General features: G+C 57.0%; 1 protein-coding gene across 1 annotated transcript in view; it reads left to right on the top strand.

Moving 5' to 3' along the window:
* Positions 1 to 20499, top strand: part of LOC147728286 (uncharacterized) — a 1395946-nt gene that overhangs the window by 33272 nt on the left and 1342175 nt on the right. The window contains exon 2 of the mRNA XM_086963769.1: positions 15769 to 17105. Coding sequence (XP_086819895.1) covers positions 15769 to 17105 — 1337 coding nt within the window. The remainder of the gene's footprint in view (positions 1 to 15768; positions 17106 to 20499) is intronic.

The raw sequence follows: 20499 nt of genomic DNA, 5'->3' as shown, positions 1-20499 counted from the left end.
ATGAACCCTCGCGAATCAACCTTGTGGGTGTTGGGGGAGCGCTTGAGGGTGGGGGATTGGGCATGAGCCCTTCAGGTGGCAGTGGGAGGTATTAAGTATTTAGGGGTGTTTTTATCCGAGGCTCCCACGGTCTCTTGGGAGCAGAACGTTGCGCCAGTTTGGGAGCGGGTTAGGGCAGACATCAGGACATGGACCCGCATGCCACTGACAATCTATGGTAGGTCGGCCATCTTTAAGATGGTGGCCCTCCCCAGGCTGCTCTATCAATTGCAGAACCACCCCTATCCTATCCCACCCCACTGGTTCCGACAGGTGGACTCTGTTTTGGGGCAGTTCCTCTGGGCGGGGGGTACAGCACGGGTGGCATTGCGCACCTGCTTCCCGTCGACTTACTGTGGTGGATTGGCGACCTCTGATATCCTCTCCTATTACCAGTCTTCTCACCTCCAGTTTTAAATGAGTGGTGGTATGGGGACAGGGGGGACCCGGCGTATGCCCTTAAGTGCTACCTAATGGGTTCTCACACGCTACACACTTCTATATGCGGCACAGGTGCGGAAGACACTACCGCCCGTCACACAGATAGTGTTCCAGATCTGGAGATAGGCTCTACAGCGTATGGGATGGAGCAACTCTGACAGGTGAAACTCCCCTCTGGCGTAATGGACTCCTGCCTGGACTGGTGACTCTGCTGGGCTTCGGGGGATGGGACAGCATTGGGATATCAACACTAGGGGATGTACTGTCAGGAGTGACACTTAAGTCTTTTCAGGATCTGAGCCAGGAGTATGGTATGCCAGATCTCAATTTTTTAGATCTCTCCAATTCCGCCACGCCTTTGCCCCCCTGCCTAGAGGGGTTGGAATCCCTTCCAGAGTTTAGCCCCCTGGAAGCAAAGGTGTTCATGGGAGGCTTGGAGACAAAAAAGATACCGCGCATATACCAGTCCCTGGTTACACACTGCTCCCCTTCGCTGCAGAAGCTACGAGAGTCCTGGGAAGGGGATGTTGGAGAACTGGAAGAGGAGTATTGGAGGGAGGCATTGGCAGCCCCTAGGGGTGTTGCCATAGCAATACGCCTACGACTCATCCAATTTAAGTACCTGCACAGGGTGTATTTCACTAGACCACGTTTGTGGCGGGCGGGATTGATTGCCTCTCTAGATTGTCTCCGATGTGGGCAGGAAATTGGGACATTCATACACACAGTGTGGAGTTGTAACTCAGTAGATAGGTTCTGGAAGGGGTGTGGGATTGTATGTCTGAGGTCCTGGGGTGGGAGCACCCCGTACTCCGCAGCTGGGTCTACTGCATGTAATGGATGGGGTAGGGGGTAATATTTATAAGAGACATTTACTACTGCTTGGTCTCACACTGGCCAAAAGGGACGTGGCCAGAGCATGGAAGGATACGCGGGCACCCTCTGTGGTGGCATGGAAGAGAGGGCTCGACTTATGTATGGGTATGGAACAGCCGATTTTTATTGCCCGGGGATGTCCACGAAAGCATTTTAAAATTTGGAAGCGCTGGGCTGACTTTAGGGGCCTGTGGCTTGAGCCTCCGGTGGAACAGGACCTTCCGGTGGAAGTATGAAGGGGCTATGATGGCAGGTGCTTGCACTCTGTTGGTTGTGTGCATAAGGAACAGGAGACGTGTGATGGAAACCGTGCGACGGGGATGGGTGGGATCCGGGAGGGGGGAGGGGGGCTAATCTTGCTTTCTTTGTACTTGCTTGTTTCCTATAAGAAAAACGGATTGCAATCTAATTGTTGTGGCATATTTGACCTGCAGATATCTCTGGGGTACAGAGCTCTGTGAAATGTATGCAATCTTTGAATAAAATGTGTTTAAAAAAAAAAATGGGCAAAGTTGGAGGTTGGAGCAAAGGGTGAGAAAAAAGCTGGCAGCATAAGAAAGTGCAAAATGGGCAGGAGAGATAGGATTGGTGAAAAATAGGCACAAAGATGCAAAAGTTGATAGAGCACAAAGTGGCAGAAATGAAAAGAGCAAGGGGGCACGAAGGCAGGAGTAAAGGACAAGAGTGTGAGCAGAACAAGGCATGGGGACCCACAATCTGTTGTAGCAGTATAAGCATGATCTAAAACTGCTGGGCCTGGTTATAGAACTGAGGCAGCAGGTAAGTCAGTCAGGGACAGGCAGCGCCGCCTTAAAGATTACTGTTGAGGGCTCGTTTGACTCATCCAGCGCAGCCAGGGCTCCATAAGGCTGGATACATTTGCTTCAATGCTCCCCTCTGTCACTTGGTGTGCTCTGATTACACGATAGGCAAGTGGACTTCATCTGGATTATTAGGGACAAGACACTAAACACATGTTTGTTGTCTGGCTCTTCTCCCGGATGCTACAAAGACTTGGGCAAGCTTGCCTGGGGAGCTTCCTGGGCTGCCATGAAACCCCAGTTGTGGGCTCATTAGACTTATCAAGCCCCGCCAGGGTTCCAGGACGGTGGATACATTTGCTCAAATATACTCCTCTGTCACTCGGTGGAATACAGGAAAGGCAGTTGGCTTTCCTCCAGATTAGTAGGGACAAGGTACTAGAGATGTTTATCAGGTTGTTCTCCCTGGGTACTGAGAGGCCCTAGGCGAGTCTGCCCTTCGTACTTCCGACCACCCACCGAGGACCAATGTCTGGGGTAGCTATTCTGCCCTTTGAATTTGGCCTTTCATCCTAGCCTGCCTTCCTTGAGTGCAGGCAGGGGCATGAACCTGACATTCTTATGCAGGGCCGACTGCTCACCTACAGCCTAATTTACACAGTACTCTTATTGAGCACATTTGGTCCATATAAAAATAGACTGCGAAGATTTCACCCTTCCTGGACTGTAACTTGAGGGTCTGCTGTTCTTGGGGGGCCACTCAGCAGAATAAAGGCCAAGCAGCCTGCAATTGATGTCTGTCTGTCTGTGTTTCTGTCTGTCTGTCTGGCACGCTCTGGCTCTCGCTTTCTGTCTGTCTGGCGCGCTCTGGCTCTCGCTTTCTGTCTGTCTGGCGCGCTCTGGCTCTCGCTTTCTGTCTGTCTGGCGCGCTCTGGCTCTCGCTTTCTGTCTGTCTGGCGCGCTCTGGCTCTCGCTTTCTGTCTGTCTGGTGCGCTCTGGCTCTCGCCCTCTGTCTGGTGCGCTCTGGCTCTCGCCCTCTGTCTGGTGCGCTCTGGCTCTCGCCCTCTGTCTGGTGCGCTCTGGCTCTCGCCCTCTGTCTGGTGCGCTCTGGCTCTCGCCCTCTGTCTGGTGCGCTCTGGCTCTCGCCCTCTGTCTGGTGCGCTCTGGCTCTCGCCCTCTGTCTGGTGCGCTCTGGCTCTCGCCCTCTGTCTGGTGCGCTCTGGCTCTCGCCCTCTGTCTGGTGCGCTCTGGCTCTCGCCCTCTGTCTGGTGCGCTCTGGCTCTCGCCCTCTGTCTGGTGCGCTCTGGCTCTCGCCCTCTGTCTGGTGCGCTCTGGCTCTCGCCCTCTGTCTGGTGCGCTCTGGCTCTCGCCCTCTGTCTGGTGCGCTCTGGCTCTCGCCCTCTGTCTGGTGCGCTCTGGCTCTCGCCCTCTGTCTGGTGCGCTCTGGCTCTCGCCCTCTGTCTGGTGCGCTCTGGCTCTCGCCCTCTGTCTGGTGCGCTCTGGCTCTCGCCCTCTGTCTGGTGCGCTCTGGCTCTCGCCCTCTGTCTGGTGCGCTCTGGCTCTCGCCCTCTGTCTGGTGCGCTCTGGCTCTCGTCCTCTGTCTGGTGCGCTCTGGCTCTCGCCCTCTGTCTGGTGCGCTCTGGCTCTCGCCCTCTGTCTGGTGCGCTCTGGCTCTCGCCCTCTGTCTGGTGCGCTCTGGCTCTCGCCCTCTGTCTGGTGCGCTCTGGCTCTCGCCCTCTGTCTGGTGCGCTCTGGCTCTCGCCCTCTGTCTGGTGCGCTCTGGCTCTCGCCCTCTGTCTGGTGCGCTCTGGCTCTCGCCCTCTGTCTGGTGCGCTCTGGCTCTCGCCCTCTGTCTGGTGCGCTCTGGCTCTCGCCCTCTGTCTGGTGCGCTCTGGCTCTCGCCCTCTGACTGGTGCGCTCTGGCTCTCGCCCTCTGACTGGTGCGCTCTGGCTCTCGCCCTCTGACTGGTGCGCTCTGGCTCTCGCCCTCTGTCTGGTGCGCTCTGGCTCTCGCCCTCTGTCTGGTGCGCTCTGGCTCTCATCAAAAGGGAGGGAAGAGGAATTGAGGTCCATTCAGTTCCCCTGGGTAGATCATAAAATAATCAATTGTGGGAATGGACACTGGTATCTACAATAACCATTGGTTATACTTTGACAACCCTCATAGACGCTGATTAATTCGGATGTAAACTGTGCGGTATATCTTTTCGTCCGCCCCTTGTCAAGCGTCAGGGCACAGTCATTGGGTTGCCAAATATCGTGCTATATGCCTGCCTCACCCGAGGCAACCTCAAGTTAGTGTAGAAGTGTCCAGAGATAGGGGACAGTTCTCAGGAGGTAGTGGGTAGAAAAAAAAGTTAAAAAATCGGTGACTCCCCGAAAATAAGATTTATTAAAGAAAAAAGGGGTGAGTACCGGTAGTTAAAAAATAGGTTATATTAAGTAATCGAGTTACTGGATTACCATATTACTCTTAAGGACAAGTCGACCTGTTTCAGCTCACCTAGGGCCAGAAGGTCTACGGAGCTTTCGTCAGGACAAAAACAAATGACAGGACATAAAAAAAGGGTTGGAAAGTACTCACAGAACTTGTGTAGTTTTCATGGATTAGTATGAAGGTCTCATATTGAGATTCCTGTAATATGAGGACAAAAGATAGTACAGATGAACGTTTACATGAAATAATGGCATAAAGCACGCTTACGCAGCTTAGGGCTTCAAGCTAGGAGGGAAGAACATTAGTTCACTGCGCACTGCCGAACTACTTTTACAATTGTCCTTAACTTCAGTGAACTGAACCTCCTACCGTTCTACTCTTCTAAACTCCCGTCCCCCAATAGTGCCCGTAATTAGGTGCACTCTACTTGAAAAACTAATGTTCTTCCCTCCTAGCTTGAAGCCCTAAGCTGCGTAAGCGTGCTTTATGCCATTATTTCATGTAAACGTTCATCTGTACTATCTTTTGTCCTCATATTACAGGAATCTCAATATGAGATCTTCGTACTAATCCATGAAAACTACACAAGTTGTGTGAGTACTTTCCAACCCTTTTTTTATGTCCGGTCATTTGTTTTTGTCCTGACGAAAGCTCCGTAGACCTTCTGGCCCTAGGTGAGCTGAAACATGTCGACTTGTCCTTAAGAGTAATATGGTAATCCAGTAACTCGATTACTTAATATAACCTATTTTTTAACTACCGGTACTCACCCCTTTTTTCTTTAATACATCTTATTTTCGGGGAGTCACCGATTTTTAAACTTTTTTTCTACCCACTACTTCCTGAGAGCTGTCCCCCATCTCTGGACACTTCTACACTAACTTGAGGTTGCCTCGGGTGAGGCAGGCATATAGCACGATATTTGGCAACCCAATGACTATGCCCTGACGCTTGACAAGGGGCGGACGAAAAGATATACCGCACAGTTTACATCCGAATAAATCCGCGTCTATGAGGGTTGTCAAAGTATAACCAATGGTTATTGTAGATACCAGTGTCCATTCCCACAATTGATGCGCTCTGGCTCTCGCCTGTCTGTCTGGCACGCACTGGCTATCTCCTTCTGTTTGTCTGTCGAGCTCTGGCTATCGCCTTCTGTCTGTCTGTCGCGCTCTGCCTCTCACTCTGTCTGTCGCGCTTTGCCTCTCACTCTGTCTGTCGCGCTCTGCCTCTCACTCTGTCTGTCGCGCTCTGCCTCTCACTCTGTCTGTCGCGCTCTGCCTCTCGCTCTGTCTGTCGCGCTCTGCCTCGCTCTCTGTCTGTGGCGCTCTGCCTCTCGCTCTCTGTCTGTGGCGCTCTGCCTCTCGCTCTCTGTCTGTGGCGCTCTGCCTCTCGCTCTCTGTCTGTGGCGCTCTGCCTCTCGCTCTCTGTCTGTGGCGCTCTGCCTCTCGCTCTCTGTCTGTGGCGCTCTGCCTCTCGCTCTCTGTCTGTGGCGCTCTGCCTCTCGCTCTCTGTCTGTGGCGCTCTGCCTCTCGCTCTCTGTCTGTGGCGCTCTGCCTCTCGCTCTCTGTCTGTGGCGCTCTGCCTCTCGCTCTCTGTCTGTGGCGCTCTGCCTCTCGCTCTCTGTCTGTGGCGCTCTGCCTCTCGCTCTCTGTCTGTGGCGCTCTGCCTCTCGCTCTCTGTCTGTGGCGCTCTGCCTCTCGCTCTCTGTCTGTGGCGCTCTGCCTCTCGCTCTCTGTCTGTGGCGCTCTGCCTCTCGCTCTCTGTCTGTGGCGCTCTGCCTCTCGCTCTCTGTCTGTGGCGCTCTGCCTCTCGCTCTCTGTCTGTGGCGCTCTGCCTCTCGCTCTCTGTCTGTGGCGCTCTGCCTCTCGCTCTCTGTCTGTGGCGCTCTGCCTCTCGCTCTCTGTCTGTGGCGCTCTGCCTCTCGCTCTCTGTCTGTGGCGCTCTGCCTCTCGCTCTCTGTCTGTGGCGCTCTGCCTCTCGCTCTCTGTCTGTGGCGCTCTGCCTCTCGCTCTCTGTCTGTGGCGCTCTGCCTCTCGCTCTCTGTCTGTCGCTCTCTGTCTGTCGCGCTCTGCCTCTCGCTCTCTGCCTCTCGCTCTCTGCCTCTCGCTCTCTGCCTCTCGCTCTCTGCCTCTCGCTCTCTGCCTCTCGCTCTCTGCCTCTCGCTCTCTGCCTCTCGCTCTCTGCCTCTCGCGCTCTGCCTCTCGCGCTCTGTCTGTCGAGCTTTGGCTCTCGCGCGTCTGTCGCGCTCTGTCTGTCGAGCTCTGGCTCTCGCGCGTCTGTCGCGCTCTGTCTGTCGCGCTCTGGCTCTCGCGCTCTGTCTGTCGCGCTCTGTCTGGTGCCCTCTGGCTCTCGCCCTCTGTCTGTCTGTCGCGCTCTGTCTGTCGCGCTCTGTCTGTCGCGCTCTGTCTGTCGCGCTCTGTCTGTCGCGCTCTGTCTGTCGCGCTCTGTCTGTCGCGCTCTGTCTGTCGCGCTCTGTCTGTCGCGCTCTGTCTGTCGCGCTCTGTCTGTCGCGCTCTGTCTGTCGCGCTCTGGCTCTCGCGCTCTGGCTCTCGCGCTCTGGCTCTTGCCCTCTGTCGGTCTGTCTGTCGCGCTCTGGCTCTTGCCCTCTGTCGGTCTGTCTGTCGCGCTCTGGCTCTTGCCCTCTGTCGGTCTGTCTGTCGCGCTCTGGCTCTTGCCCTCTGTCGGTCTGTCTGTCGCGCTCTGGCTCTTGCCCTCTGTCGGTCTGTCTGTCGCGCTCTGGCTCTTGCCCTCTGTCGGTCTGTCTGTCGCGCTCTGGCTCTTGCCCTCTGTCGGTCTGTCTGTCGCGCTCTGGCTCTTGCCCTCTGTCTGTCTGTCTGTCGCGCTTTGGCTCCCGCCCTCTTGTCTGTCTGTCGCGCTTTGGCTCCCGCCCTCTTGTCTGTCTGTCGCGCTCTGGCTCTCTGTCGCGCTTTGGCTCTCGCCCTCTTGTCTGTCTGTCGCGCTCTGGCTCTGGCTCTCTGTCTGTCGCGCTCTGGCTCTCTCCCTCTGTCTGGTGCCCTCTGGCTCTCGCCCTCTGTCTGTCTGTCGCGCTCTGCCTCTCGCGCTCTGCCTCTCGCGCTCTGCCTCTCGCGCTCTGCCTCTCGCGCTCTGCCTCTCGCGCTCTGCCTCTCGCGCTCTGCCTCTCGCGCTCTGCCTCTCGTGCTCTGTCTGTCGCGCTCTGGCTCTCGCGCTCTGGCTCTCGCGCTCTGGCTCTGTCTGTCTGTCGCGCTTTGGCTCCCGCCCTCTTGTCTGTCTGTCGCGCTCTGGCTCTCTGCCTGTCTGTCGCGCTCTGGCTCTCTGCCTGTCTGTCGCGCTCTGGCTCTCTGCCTGTCTGTCGCGCTCTGGCTCTCTGCCTGTCTGTCGCGCTCTGGCTCTCTGCCTGTCTGTCGCGCTCTGGCTCTCTGCCTGTCTGTCGCGCTCTGGCTCTCTGCCTGTCTGTCGCGCTCTGGCTCTCTGCCTGTCTGTCGCGCTCTGGCTCTCTGTCTGTCGCACTCTGCCTCTCGCTCTCTGTCTATCGCGCTCTGCCTCTCGCGCTCTCTGTCGCGCTCTGGCTCTCGCGCTCTCTGTCGCGCTCTGGCTCTCGCGCTCTGTCTGTCGCGCTCCCGCCCTCTTGTCTGTCTGTCGCGCTTTGGCTCCCGCCCTCTTGTCTGTCTGTCGCGCTTTGGCTCCCGCCCTCTTGTCTGTCTGTCGCGCTTTGGCTCCCGCCCTCTTGTCTGTCTGTCGCGCTTTGGCTCCCGCCCTCTTGTCTGTCTGTCGCGCTTTGGCTCCCGCCCTCTTGTCTGTCTGTCGCGCTTTGGCTCCCGCCCTCTTGTCTGTCGCGCTCTGGCTCTGGCTCTCTGCCTGTCTGTCGCGCTCTGGCTCTCTCCCTCTGTCTGGTGTGCTCTGGCTCTCGCCCTCTGTCTGTCGCGCTCTGGCTCTCGCCCTCTGTCTGTCTGTCTGTCGCGCTCTGGCTCTTGCCCTATGTCTGTCTGTCGCGCTCTGGCTCTTGCCCTCTGTCTGTCTGTCGCGCTCTGGCTCTTGCCCTCTGTCTGTCTGTCGCGCTCTGGCTCTTGCCCTCTGTCTGTCTGTCGCGCTCTGGCTCTTGCCCGCTGTCTGTCTGTCGCGCTCTGGCTCTGTCTGTCTGTCTGTCGCGCTTTGGCTCCCGCCCTCTTGTCTGTCTGTCGCGCTCTGGCTCTCGCCCTCTGTCTGTCTGTCTGTCGCGCTCTGGCTCTCGCCCTCTGTCTGTCTGTCTGTCGCGCTCTGGCTCTCGCCCTCTGTTGGTCTGTCGCGCTCTGGCTCTCTGTCGCGCTCTGCCTCTCGCGCTCTGTCTGCCTCTCGCGCTCTGCCTCTCGCGCTCTGCCTCTCGCGCTCTGTCTGTCTCGCTCTGCCTCTCGCGCTCTGTCTGTCTCGCTCTGCCTCGCGCTCTGTCTGTCGCGCTCTGCCTCTCGCGCTCTGTCGCGCTCTGCCTCTCGCGCTCTGTCTGTCGCACTCTGGCTCTCGCGCTCTGTCTGGTGCCCTCTGACTCTCGCCCTCAATCTGTCTGTCTGTCGCGCTCTGGCTCTCGCCCTCTATCTGTCTGTCTGTCGCGCTCTGCCTCTAGCTCTCTGTCTGTCGCGCTCTGCCTCTCGCTCTCTGTCTGTCGCGCTCTGCCTCTCGCTCTCTTGTCTGTCGCGCTCTGCCTCTCGCTCTGTCTGTCGCGCTCTGCCTCTCGCTCTGTCTGTCGCGCTCTGCCTCTCGCTCTCTGTCTGTCGCGCTCTGCCTCTCGCTCTCTGTCTGTCGCGCTCTGCCTCTCGCTCTCTGTCTGTCGCGCTCTGCCTCTCGCTCTCTGTCTGTCGCGCTCTGCCTCTTGCTCTTTGTCTGTCGCGCTCTGCCTCTCGCTCTCTGTCTGTCGCGCTCTGCCTCTCGCTCTGTCTGTCGCGCTCTGCCTCTCGCTCTGTCTGTCGCGCTCTGCCTCTCGCTCTGTCTGTCGCGCTCTGCCTCTCGCTCTGTCTGTCGCGCTCTGCCTCTCGCTCTCTGTCTGTCGCGCTCTGCCTCTCGCTCTCTGTCTGTCGCGCTCTGCCTCTCGCTCTCTGTCTGTCGCGCTCTGCCTCTCGCTCTCTGTCTGTCGCGCTCTGCCTCTCGCTCTCTGTCTGTCGCGCTCTGCCTCTTGCTCTCCGTCTGTCGCGCTCTGCCTCTCGCTCTCTGTCTGTCGCGCTCTGCCTCTCGCTCTCGGTCTGTCGCGCTCTGCCTCTCGCTCTCTGTCTGTCGCGCTCTGCCTCTCGCTCTCTGTCTGTCGCGCTCTGCCTCTCGCTCTCTGTCTGTCGCGCTCTGCCTCTCGCTCTCTGTCTGTCGCGCTCTGCCTCTCGCTCTCTGTCGCGCTCTGCCTCTCGCTCTCTGTCTGTCGCGCTCTGCCTCTCGCTCTGTCTGTCGCGCTCTGCCTCTCGCTCTGTCTGTCGCGCTCTGCCTCTCGCTCTGTCTGTCGCGCTCTGCCTCTCGCTCTGTCTGTCGCGCTCTGCCTCTCGCTCTCTGTCTGTCGCGCTCTGCCTCTCGCTCTCTGTCTGTCGCGCTCTGCCTCTCGCTCTCTGTCTGTCGCGCTCTGCCTCTCGCTCTCTGTCTGTCGCGCTCTGCCTCTCGCTCTCTGTCTGTCGCGCTCTGCCTCTTGCTCTCCGTCTGTCGCGCTCTGCCTCTCGCTCTCTGTCTGTCGCGCTCTGCCTCTCGCTCTCGGTCTGTCGCGCTCTGCCTCTCGCTCTCTGTCTGTCGCGCTCTGCCTCTCGCTCTCTGTCTGTCGCGCTCTGCCTCTCGCTCTCTGTCTGTCGCGCTCTGCCTCTCGCTCTCTGTCTGTCGCGCTCTGCCTCTCGCTCTCTGTCGCGCTCTGCCTCTCGCTCTCTGTCTGTCGCGCTCTGCCTCTCGCTCTGTCTGTCGCGCTCTGCCTCTCGCTCTGTCTGTCGCGCTCTGCCTCTCGCTCTGTCTGTCGCGCTCTGCCTCTCGCTCTCTGTCTGTCGCGCTCTGCCTCTCGCTCTCTGTCTGTCGCGCTCTGCCTCTCGCTCTCTGTCTGTCGCGCTCTGCCTCTCGCTCTCTGTCTGTCGCGCTCTGCCTCTCGCTCTCTGTCTGTCGCGCTCTGCCTCTCGCGCTCTGTCTGTCGCGCTCTGGCTCTGTCTGTCTGTCGCGCTTTGGCTCCCGCCCTCTTGTCTGTCTGTCGCGCTCTGGCTCTCTCCCTCTTGTCTGTCTGACTGTCGCGCTCTGGCTCTTGCCCTCTGTCTGTCTGTCTGTCGCACTCTGGCTCTCGCCCTCTGTCTGTCTGTCACGCTCTGGCTCTCTCCCTCTGTCTGGTGCCCTCTGGCTCTCGCCCTCTATCTGTCTGTCTGTCACGCTCTGCCTCTCGCGCTCTGTCTGTCACACTCTGCCTCTCGCGCTCTGTCTGTCGCGCTCTGTCTGTCGCGCTCTGGCTCTCGCGCTCTGTCTGTCGCGCTCTGTCTGTCTGTCTGTCGCGCTTTGGCTCCCGCCCTCTGTCTGTCTGTCTGTCGCGCTCTGGCTCTGTCTGTCTGTCTGTCGCGCTTTGGCTCCCGCCCTCTTGTCTGTCTGTCGCGCTCTGGCTCTCTCCCTCTGTCTGTCTGACTGTCGCGCTCTGGCTCTTGCCCTCTGTCTGTCTGTCTGTCGCGCTCTGGCTCTTGCCCTCTGTCTGTCTGTCTGTCGCGCTTTGGCTCCCGCCCTCTTGTCTGTCTGTCGCGCTTTGGCTCCCGCCCTCTTGTCTGTCTGTCGCGCTCTGGCTCCCGCCCTCTTGTCTGTCTGTCGCGCTCTGGCTCTCTGCCTGTCTGTCGCGCTCTGGCTCTCGCCCTCTGTCTGACTGTCGCGCTCTGGCTCTTGCCCTCTGTCTGTCTGTCGCGCTCTGGCTCTGTCTGTCTGTCTGTCGCGCTTTGGCTCCTGCCCTCTTATCTGTCTGTCGCGCTCTGGCTCTCTGTCGCGCTTTGGCTCTCGCCCTCTTGTCTGTCTGTCGCGCTCTGGCTCTGGCTCTCTGCCTGTCTGTCGCGCTCTGGCTCTGGCTCTCTGCCTGTCTGTCGCGCTCTATCTCTGGCTCTCTGCCTGTCTGTCGCGCTCTGGCTCTGGCTCTGGCTCTCTGTCTGTCTGTCGCGCTCTGGCTCTCTCCCTCTGTCTGGTGCCCTCTGGCTCTCGCCCTCTATCTGTCTGTCTGTCACACTCTGCCTCTCGCGCTCTGTCTGTCGCGCTCTGCCTCTCGCGCTCTGTCTGTCGTGCTCTGGCTCTGTCTGTCTGTCGCGCTTTGGCTCCCGCCCTCTTGTCTGTCTGTCATGCTCTGGCTCTGGCTCTCTGCCTGTCGTTCGCGCTCTGGCTCTCTCCCTCTGTCTGGTGCCCTCTGGCTCTCGCCCTCTATCTGTCTGTCTGTCGCGCTCTGTCTGTCGCGCTCTGTCTGTCGCGCTCCGGCTCTCGCGCTCTGTCTGTCGCGCTCTGGCTCTGTCTGTCGGTCAGTCGCGCTTTGGCTCCCGCCCTCTTGTCTGTCTGTCGCGCTCTGGCTCTGGCTCTCTGCCTGTCTGTCGCGCTCTGGCTCTCTCCCTCTGTCTGGTGCGCTCTGGCTCTCGCCCTCTGTCTGTCTGACTGTCGCGCTCTGGCTCTTGCCCTCTGTCGGTCTGTCTGTCGCGCTCTGGCTCTGTCTGTCTGTCTGTCGCGCTGTGGCTCCCGCCCTCTTGTCTGTCTGTCGCGCTCTGGCTCTCTGTCGCGCTCTGGCTCTGGCTCTCTGCCTGTCTGTCGCGCTCTGGCTCTGGCTCTCTGCCTGTCTGTCGCGCTCTGGCTCTGGCTCTCTGCCTGTCTGTCGCGCTCTGGCTCTGGCTCTCTGCCTGTCTGTCGCGCTCTGGCTCTGGCTCTCTGCCTGTCAGTCGCGCTCTGGCTCTGGCTCTCTGCCTGTCAGTCGCGCTCTGGCTCTGGCTCTCTCTGTCTGGCGCGCTCTGGCTCTCTCCCTCTGTCTGGTGCCCTCTGGCTCTCGCCCTCTGTCTGTCGCGCTCTGGCTCTCGCCCTCTATCTGTCTGTCTGTCGCGCTCTGGCTCTCGCCCTCTATCTGTCTGTCTGTCGCGCTCTGGCTCTCGCCCTCTGTCTGTCTGTCGCGCTCTGGCTCTCGCCCTCTGTCTGTCTGTCGCGTTCTGGCTCTCGCCCTCTGTCTGTCTGTCGCGCTCTGGCTCTCGCCCTCTGTCTGTCTGTCGCGCTCTGGCTCTCGCCCTCTGTCTGTCTGGCCCGCTCTCGCCCTCTGTCTGTCTGGCCCGCTCTCGCCCTCTGTCTGTCTGGCCCGCTCTCGCCCTCTGTCTGTCTGGCCCGCTCTCGCCCTCTGTCTGTCTGGCCCGCTCTCGCCCTCTGTCTGTCTGGCCCGCTCTCGCCCTCTGTCTGTCTGGCCCGCTCTCGCCCTCTGTCTGTCTGGCCCGCTCTCGCCCTCTGTCTGTCTGGCCCGCTCTCGCCCTCTGTCTGTCTGGCCCGCTCTCGCCCTCTGTCTGTCTGGCCCGCTCTCGCCCTCTGTCTGTCTGGCCCGCTCTCGCCCTCTGTCTGTCTGGCCCGCTCTCGCCCTCTGCCTGTCTGTCGCGCTCTGGCTCTGGCTCTCTGCCTGTCTGTCGCGCTCTGGCTCTCTCCCTCTGTCTGGTGCCCTCTGGCTCTCGCCCTCTGTCTGTCGCGCTCTGTCTGTCGCGCTCTGTCTGTCGCGCTCTGTCTGTCGCGCTCTGTCTGTCGCGCTCTGTCTGTCGCGCTCTGTCTGTCGCGCTCTGTCTGTCGCCCTCTGTCTGTCGCGCTCTGGCTCTCGCCCTCTGTCTGTCTGTCTGTCGCGCTCTGGCTCTTGCCCTCTGTCTGTCTGTCGCGCTCTGGCTCTTGCCCTCTGTCTGTCTGTCGCGCTCTGGCTCTGTCTGTCTGTCGCGCTTTGGCTCCCGCCCTCTTGTCTGTCTGTCGCACTCTGGCTCTGGCTCTCTCCCTCTGTCTGTCGCGCTCTGGTTCTCTCCCTCTGTCTGGTGCGCTCTGGCTCTTGCCCTCTGTCTGTCTGATTGTCGCGCTCTGGCTCTTGCCCTCTGTCTGTCTGATTGTCGCGCTCTGGCTCTTGCCCTCTGTCGGTCTGTCTGTCGCGCTCTGGCTCTGTCTGTCTGTCTGTCGCGCTTTGGCTCCCGCCCTCTTGTCTGTCTGTCACGCTCTGGCTCTCTGTCGCGCTTTGGCTCTCGCCCTCTTGTCTGTCTGTCGCGCTCTGGCTCTGGCTCTCTGCCTGTCTGTCGCGCTCTGGCTCTGGCTCTCTCCCTCTGTCTGGTGCCCTCTGGCTCTCGCCCTCTGTCTGTCTGTCGCGCTCTGGCTCTCGCCCTCTGTCTGTCTGTTGCGCTCTGGCTCTCGCCCTCTGTCTGTCTGTCGCGTTCTGGCTCTCGCCCTCTGTCTGTCTCTGTTGCGCTCTGGCTCTCGCCCTCTGTCTGTCTCTGTTGCGCTCTGGCTCTCGCCCTCTGTCTCTGTCGCGCTCTGGCTCTCGCCCTCTGTCTGTCTGGCGCGCTCTCGCCCTCTGTCTGTCTGGCGCGCTCTCGCCCTCTGTCTGTCTGGCGCGCTCTCGCCCTCTGTCTGTCTGGCGCGCTCTCGCCCTCTGTCTGTCTGGCGCGCTCTCGCCCTCTGTCTGTCTGGCGCGCTCTCGCCCTCTGTCTGTCTGGCGCGCTCTCGCCCTCTGTCTGTCTGGCGCGCTCTCGCCCTCTGTCTGTCTGGCGCGCTCTCGCCCTCTGTCTGTCTGGCGCGCTCTCGCCCTCTGTCTGTCTGGCCCGCTTTCGCCCACTGTCTGTCTGGCCTGCTCTCGCCCTCTGTCTGGCCCGCTCTCGCCCTCTGTCTGTCTGGCCCGCTCTCGCCCTCTGTCTGTCTGGCCCGCTCTCGCCCTCTGTCTGTCTGGCCCGCTCTCGCCCTCTGTCTGTCTGGCCCGCTCTCGCCCTCTGTCTGTCTGGCCCGCTCTCGCCCTCTGTCTGTCTGGCCCGCTCTCGCCCTCTGTCTGTCTGGCCCGCTCTCGCCCTCTGTCTGTCGCGCTCTGGCTCTCGCCCTCTGTCTGTCGCGCTCTGGCTCTCGCCCTCTGTCTGTCGCGCTCTGGCTCTCGCCCTCTGTCTGTCGCGCTCTGGCTCTCGCCCTCTGTCTGTCGCGCTCTGGCTCTCGCCCTCTGTCTGGCGCGCTCTGGCTCTCGCCCTCTGTCTGTCGCGCTCTGGCTCTCGCCCTCTGTCTGTCGCGCTCTGGCTCTCGCCCTCTGTCTGTCGCGCTCTGGCTCTCGCCCTCTGTCTGTCGCGCTCTGGCTCTCGCCCTCTGTCTGGCGCGCTCTGGCTCTCGCCCTCTGTCTGGCGCGCTCTGGCTCTCGCCCTCTGTCTGGCGCGCTCTGGCTCTCGCCCTCTGTCTGGCGCGCTCTGGCTCTCGCCCTCTGTCTGTCGCGCTCTGGCTCTCGCCCTCTGTCTGTCGCGCTCTGGCTCTCGCCCTCTGTCTGTCGCGCTCTGGCTCTCGCCCTCTGTCTGTCGCGCTCTGGCTCTCGCCTTCTGTCTGTCGCGCTCTGGCTCTCGCCCTCTGTCTGTCGCGCTCTGGCTCTCGCCCTCTGTCTGTCGCGCTCTGGCTCTCGCCCTCTGTCTGTCGCGCTCTGGCTCTCGCCCTCTGGCTCTCGCCCTCTGTCTGTCGCGCTCTGGCTCTCGCCCTCTGTCTGTCGCGCTCTGGCTCTCGCCCTCTGTCTGTCGCGCTCTGGCTCTCGCCCTCTGTCTGTCGCGCTCTGGCTCTCGCCCTCTGTCTGTCGCGCTCTGGCTCTCGCCCTCTTGTCTGTCTGTCGCGCTCTCGCTCTCGCCCTCTGTCTGTCTGGCGTGCTCTCGCCCTCTGTCTGTCTGGCGCGCTCTGGCTCTCTGTCTGTCTGTCGCGCTCTGGCTCTCGCCCTCTGTCTGTCTGTCGCGCTCTGGCTCTCGCCCCGTCTGTCGCGCTCTGGCTCTGTCTGTCTGTCTGTCGCGCTCTGGCTCTGTCTGTCTGTCGCGCTCTGGCTCTCGCTCTGTCTGTCTGTCGCGCTCTGGCTCTCGCTCTGTCTGTCTGTCGCGCTCTGGCTCTCGCTCTGTCTGTCTGTCGCGCTCTCGCTCTGTCTGTCTGTCGCGCTCTGGCTCTGTCTGTCACGCTCTGGCTCTCGCTCTGTCGGTCTGTCGCGCTCTGGACATAACATACATTTGCTGTTTTTATATTTATGGATGCATATTTGCAACTATATTAGCATGGCTATATTATTTAATAATACTTTCTCATCCACAGAATTGGGGAATAATTTTCAAGAGCTAGAAAGAATAAAAAAAGCAATTGAAGATGTCAAAACTGAAGTGGAAGAAGAACAAATGAAACTGTCCCTATACAAGAAAGAGCCCAAATCGCCTGAGACTATTGTGTCTGCATCAGTAATTGATGTGAATGAAAATGAGACCACTTGCTCATCAGAAGAGGAGCCTACCTCTGTCAAAGGTGAGGAAAAAGAGACTCCTGTCACCAAAAAACTGGGCAAAACATACAGTTCACTGGGCAATAAGAAGTATGTTGTCGACCGTCGGTGTCCAGCTACTGATCTTGAATATGACCCCTTGTTAAATTATTCTGCAGGCCTTCTATGTTCCTCTAAAGCAAAGGTGTCTAAAAATGGTGCAGCAAGATCAAAGCGTTCGAAAGCATTGATTGGTGAAAGCATGAAAAATAATACGAATAATACTTTAAAAGTTGCATCACCTATAAAACTTGAAATTACTCTCCAGGTATCGGACGATGATGATGAGCTAGTTATTGATGAGCCTCCTTTACAACCCGTCTTAAAAAAACCTCGCGTTATGAAGAAGAACCGTTTACCGGGACCTGTGGAAATGAATGGGTTTGTTAACTCCAGTGAAGAAAACGGCTCAAAGAACACAGATGAATATGTTAAGATTGAGGAGGCCAAAGTGGCTCCTGTTTCTGTGGACATTGGCGACAGGAACCAGTGTATATTGGTGAACAAGCAGCTTGACCAGCATCTGGATCCACCTCATGTTTTAAAGGGAAAAAATCATGATGATAAATCTTCTGTACTGCTAGATAGAACACAAGCAGATGAGCTTGTTGTATTAACTACAATAGAAAAAGAAGAATTCAAGAAAGAAGAATCAAAGAATGAAAGCTTTTGTCAGTTATCCAAAGCTCTTCCTCAGTATAAAGAAATAAATCATGAGCACACTATACACAGTGGAGACGTTTCAACATCAGATTTTCAGTATGATGTTAAAGAGAGCGCATTGTTGGTGCAGGACTCTACCAGTCCTGATTTGGCCTCTCTCCTTCAAGCACACAAGGGTAACGCATCAGGGAGCATGATTTCAAGTGGCATTGTTGTTCCATCGAGCCAATCCACTTTCACCAAAAATTCAAATGCACAAGAGGTCATGAAGTCCGAGCATGGCAAGATTATGGTTAAAGAAAGTGAAGTAATTGTGGTGGATTCATCTTCAGAAGTATCAGACAATTCCGAACAGGATATCGACCTTTCTGATTCAGATGACCCAATGGAAGAGTGCCTCAGAATCTTTAATGAATTTAATGAAAGTGAACTAAGGAAAGAAAGTATTGACCAGGTAAAAATCTGACTGTTTTAATAATGTAGAATATACTAGTGCGATTAATAAGAAAAACTGTTCACATTTTTATTCTTACAGGTTGTATGTAACTTAGAGCCTTTGTGATGTTAGTGACAACTTCTTGACAATTTATTAGTGAAATTGTCATGTGGCAGTGCCATAATCTTTAAGTGCTGAAAAAGTAACAGTGGCAAGTCATATAATCCATACTAAACGAGGTGTCTATTGCACATAAATGATGTACCTTGGATAGTTTAAGCACCAACTCAAACTAGCTCATGGATGAAAACCAACATCCTGCCCTTTTAAAAACCTGCAAATATAAGGGGTAGGAGAGGGCAAGAATGGTGGTATATTGATGCAACCCTTTTTTTTTTAATTTTTGAAAACCTTTATTTGTGTAGATGGTTGCATACAAATACGGGCCTACAACCCAGAGGCTGACCACAGAACAAACTGGAAAGCAACAATGTCAATAAAAAGTACGGAGTGGTTAAGTAATACTTCACAATGCTGCGAGTCCATAATGCTAACTGAGTGCAACCCCCCCGGCCCAGGATCACAGAAGGTTAATTTTATATTAAAGAATAAAGGATCGGTTGTATAATAAGCATCCTGTTGCACATGGCGGGGAACAGAACCAACAACATTATAATAGGAAATCCATAGATCTGTCCTAGAATAATCCAAAGCGTTCAAGCCATAGATGCCCTTGCAATTCTTCTTCAGTCAGTGTCTGTAGGAGAGTAGGGTCTGCTAACCTATGGTCACCCCAAATTTTTGCTTTTTGCTTCACTGGTTTCTGACTTAATGTGGCTGTGGGCCTGCTAATCAGACCCACAGCCTGCTGTTCTCTCTCTAAATTACTGCCAATGCACTTTAGGTGCATCATTGGAACTGGTTCACCTTGTGAGCCCCTGTATCAGTGCACCATAGGTGCCCAGGGCATAGGTGTATCCAAGGCCTACCAGGGGCTGCAGCATGTATTGTGCCACCCCTGGCCTGGCCTCCATACTTGACACAACTGGCTGATCACTCAGCTGGGGTAAGTTGGTGTAATCACCTCTTACTTAGGTACAGTATGTCTGTGCCTAACCCTAAACTGGACACATATGTTCCTATCAGCCACTCCTATGGAAGGCCTCATCAATCCTGGAGGCAGAGTGCTTGGAAATATGTGAGATGGTGCTCTAGCATGAGCCGAGCCTGTCTGCAGCTGTCGGGAACCACTCCCTAAGCTGTTCGGGGATATTGCCATACCATATACTCTTAAGTGCATTATAATCCTCGCGGTTAAATGCTATCTTTGGTTTGGCTTTATCAAAACATGTCGAGTAAGGTGTCATACGAATTGGAATACTATCCCCTCGCCAATTCTGGCGACGGGGATAGCATTCCACCCTTCTAGAGGGACACGACATGTGTGTAGCCTTAACCCCGGTTAAAGTTAAACAGAGCCTCAGCATCACAAAATGGATGCTGCCACCACAGACACGAGTCTGTCCTCCTGCTGCTGACCGAAACTCGGCAGATGGTGGCCTGGACAAAGGGTTTCCTGCCTTGGGAGGTGCTAGCACCACCCCAGACAGGGTTTTGTGTATTGGGTAGGACAGGGCTGAATAGAATCAGACATGCCCGGGGCACACAAGGTGTCCCCGTGCATAGGCCAGTCCAAACCGGTCCTGGGACTTTCCAGACCCAGGCTTGGCGCGGAACTGGACAAAGGAAAGGGGGTGTAACCGCCCCCCTTCCTGGTTCCTCCCAGAGGAGGGACCTAGTAGGTGATCCACCCCTCAGATTGGGAATAAGAGTGGGAGCAGTGCCATTGCACAGCAGATCATCCTGAATCAACTTAAAACTAAGAAGACGACTGGACTTCGACATTCTGCTGCACAGAAGACTGAAGAAGAATCTCCCTTGTGGCCTAGGAGTGGCCACCCTGTGAACACAGGCACCAACCAGCAACTCAACGTCTGCTTTGCCGCCGCCTCCCGCCGGAGCCCGAGCCCAGAGCCCGACAAGAACCAGACTCCCAGACCTCTCAGAGCCCGATCCACAGTCCCTGCAATGAAGGGACCCGTGGAGGCACCGAGTGACGTGGGACCGGACCTCTTGGAAGACACTCGACAAGCTGACTGCGCAGCTTCCAAGGCATCCTCGACGTTGTGCTTTGGGGACTGAGAACCCCCACCACCGAGCAGCCCTTGCACCGAAGATCAGCCCTCCAGCATCTCCACGATCTGCGTGGGGCCCTTTTGCATTGTGCCACTCGACGCGCCATCCCGGCCACTAGCCACGTGGTCAGCGGCCATCTTGGCGACGAAACCGACGATTTACACAGCAGGTCTGGTTGCTCCAGACCTACCCAAGCTCCTGTAAAAGGAGCACCCGCTCTGACCTTGCTGGTCCGAGTGTTAAGCATCTTTCAACTTCTGCGTGGCTTGCATTTGCCAAGGCCTGTTTGCTCCGATCAGGTCGCCAACACCGCCAACAGCGAGAAGCCTACGTGGGACAGCTCGTGACCGACTCCTGGACGTCCTCGACCCCGGGTATCCACGTGGCTGCAGAAAGAAGCTACCCGACAACGCCTGTTTGCACCCGACATCGCCTGGTTCCAATCTGGTTCCACGGTAGTCACTGGCTAGTGACTTTGAACAATGTCCCCTCTGCTTTCAGGTCTTCACATCTTCAGATCCACCCTTGGATCCACCGGAACTCTTCACATCGAGCCGCCTGCAGCATCTTCAGCTCCAAGCACCATCGACCAGCGTGACGAAACCCGACACTACTTCGACCCTGTGCACCCGCTTCCTGTGGGTGAGGTAACTCAGCTCCGCCGGTGCTCCTGCACTGGTACACATCTCAAGGGCCTGTGTCTTAAGTTTCAGCTCCGTAGGTCACTCGGAAGGTTCCTAACTTTCTAACTTTGTACTTTTTACGCACCATAGACTTTACATTGGAAAGTGCGTGCACTTTGAACACTGCACCCGAGTCCCGTGGGCCTTTCCCGACTTAATCATTGCTAGTCTCGAATAGCTCCAGCGATTCCCAAGGCCCTAGGCCTGTTCCCTTTCCGATTGGTATCTCTTATACCACTTTCTTAGTATATGGTTTAGGTGGCCCCTAGGGCTCATCCATATTGTGCAACTTTTGTGTATTTTAAACTGTCTTGTGATTTAACGCTTGTGCTTCTGTGCTCATAAAGAGTCCAGGGGATTTTATAGTTAATAATTCAATATATATTTTCAATATATATCTGTGTGGTGTCCCTTTCATTTGGTATTCAAGGGGGTTGTGTATGGTATAACAGCTGGCTTCACATGCCTTTCAGAGTTTAGCCTAAGACTGCTTCGTCCACGTTACCACTAGGATAACTGGTCTACAAGGTTGA

The sequence above is a fragment of the Lissotriton vulgaris genome, chromosome 3_1, assembly GCF_964263255.1.
Source record: "Lissotriton vulgaris chromosome 3_1, aLisVul1.2, whole genome shotgun sequence".
Classification (NCBI taxonomy): Eukaryota; Metazoa; Chordata; class Amphibia; order Caudata; family Salamandridae; genus Lissotriton; species Lissotriton vulgaris.
This window is presented reverse-complemented; position numbering and strand designations above follow the sequence as displayed.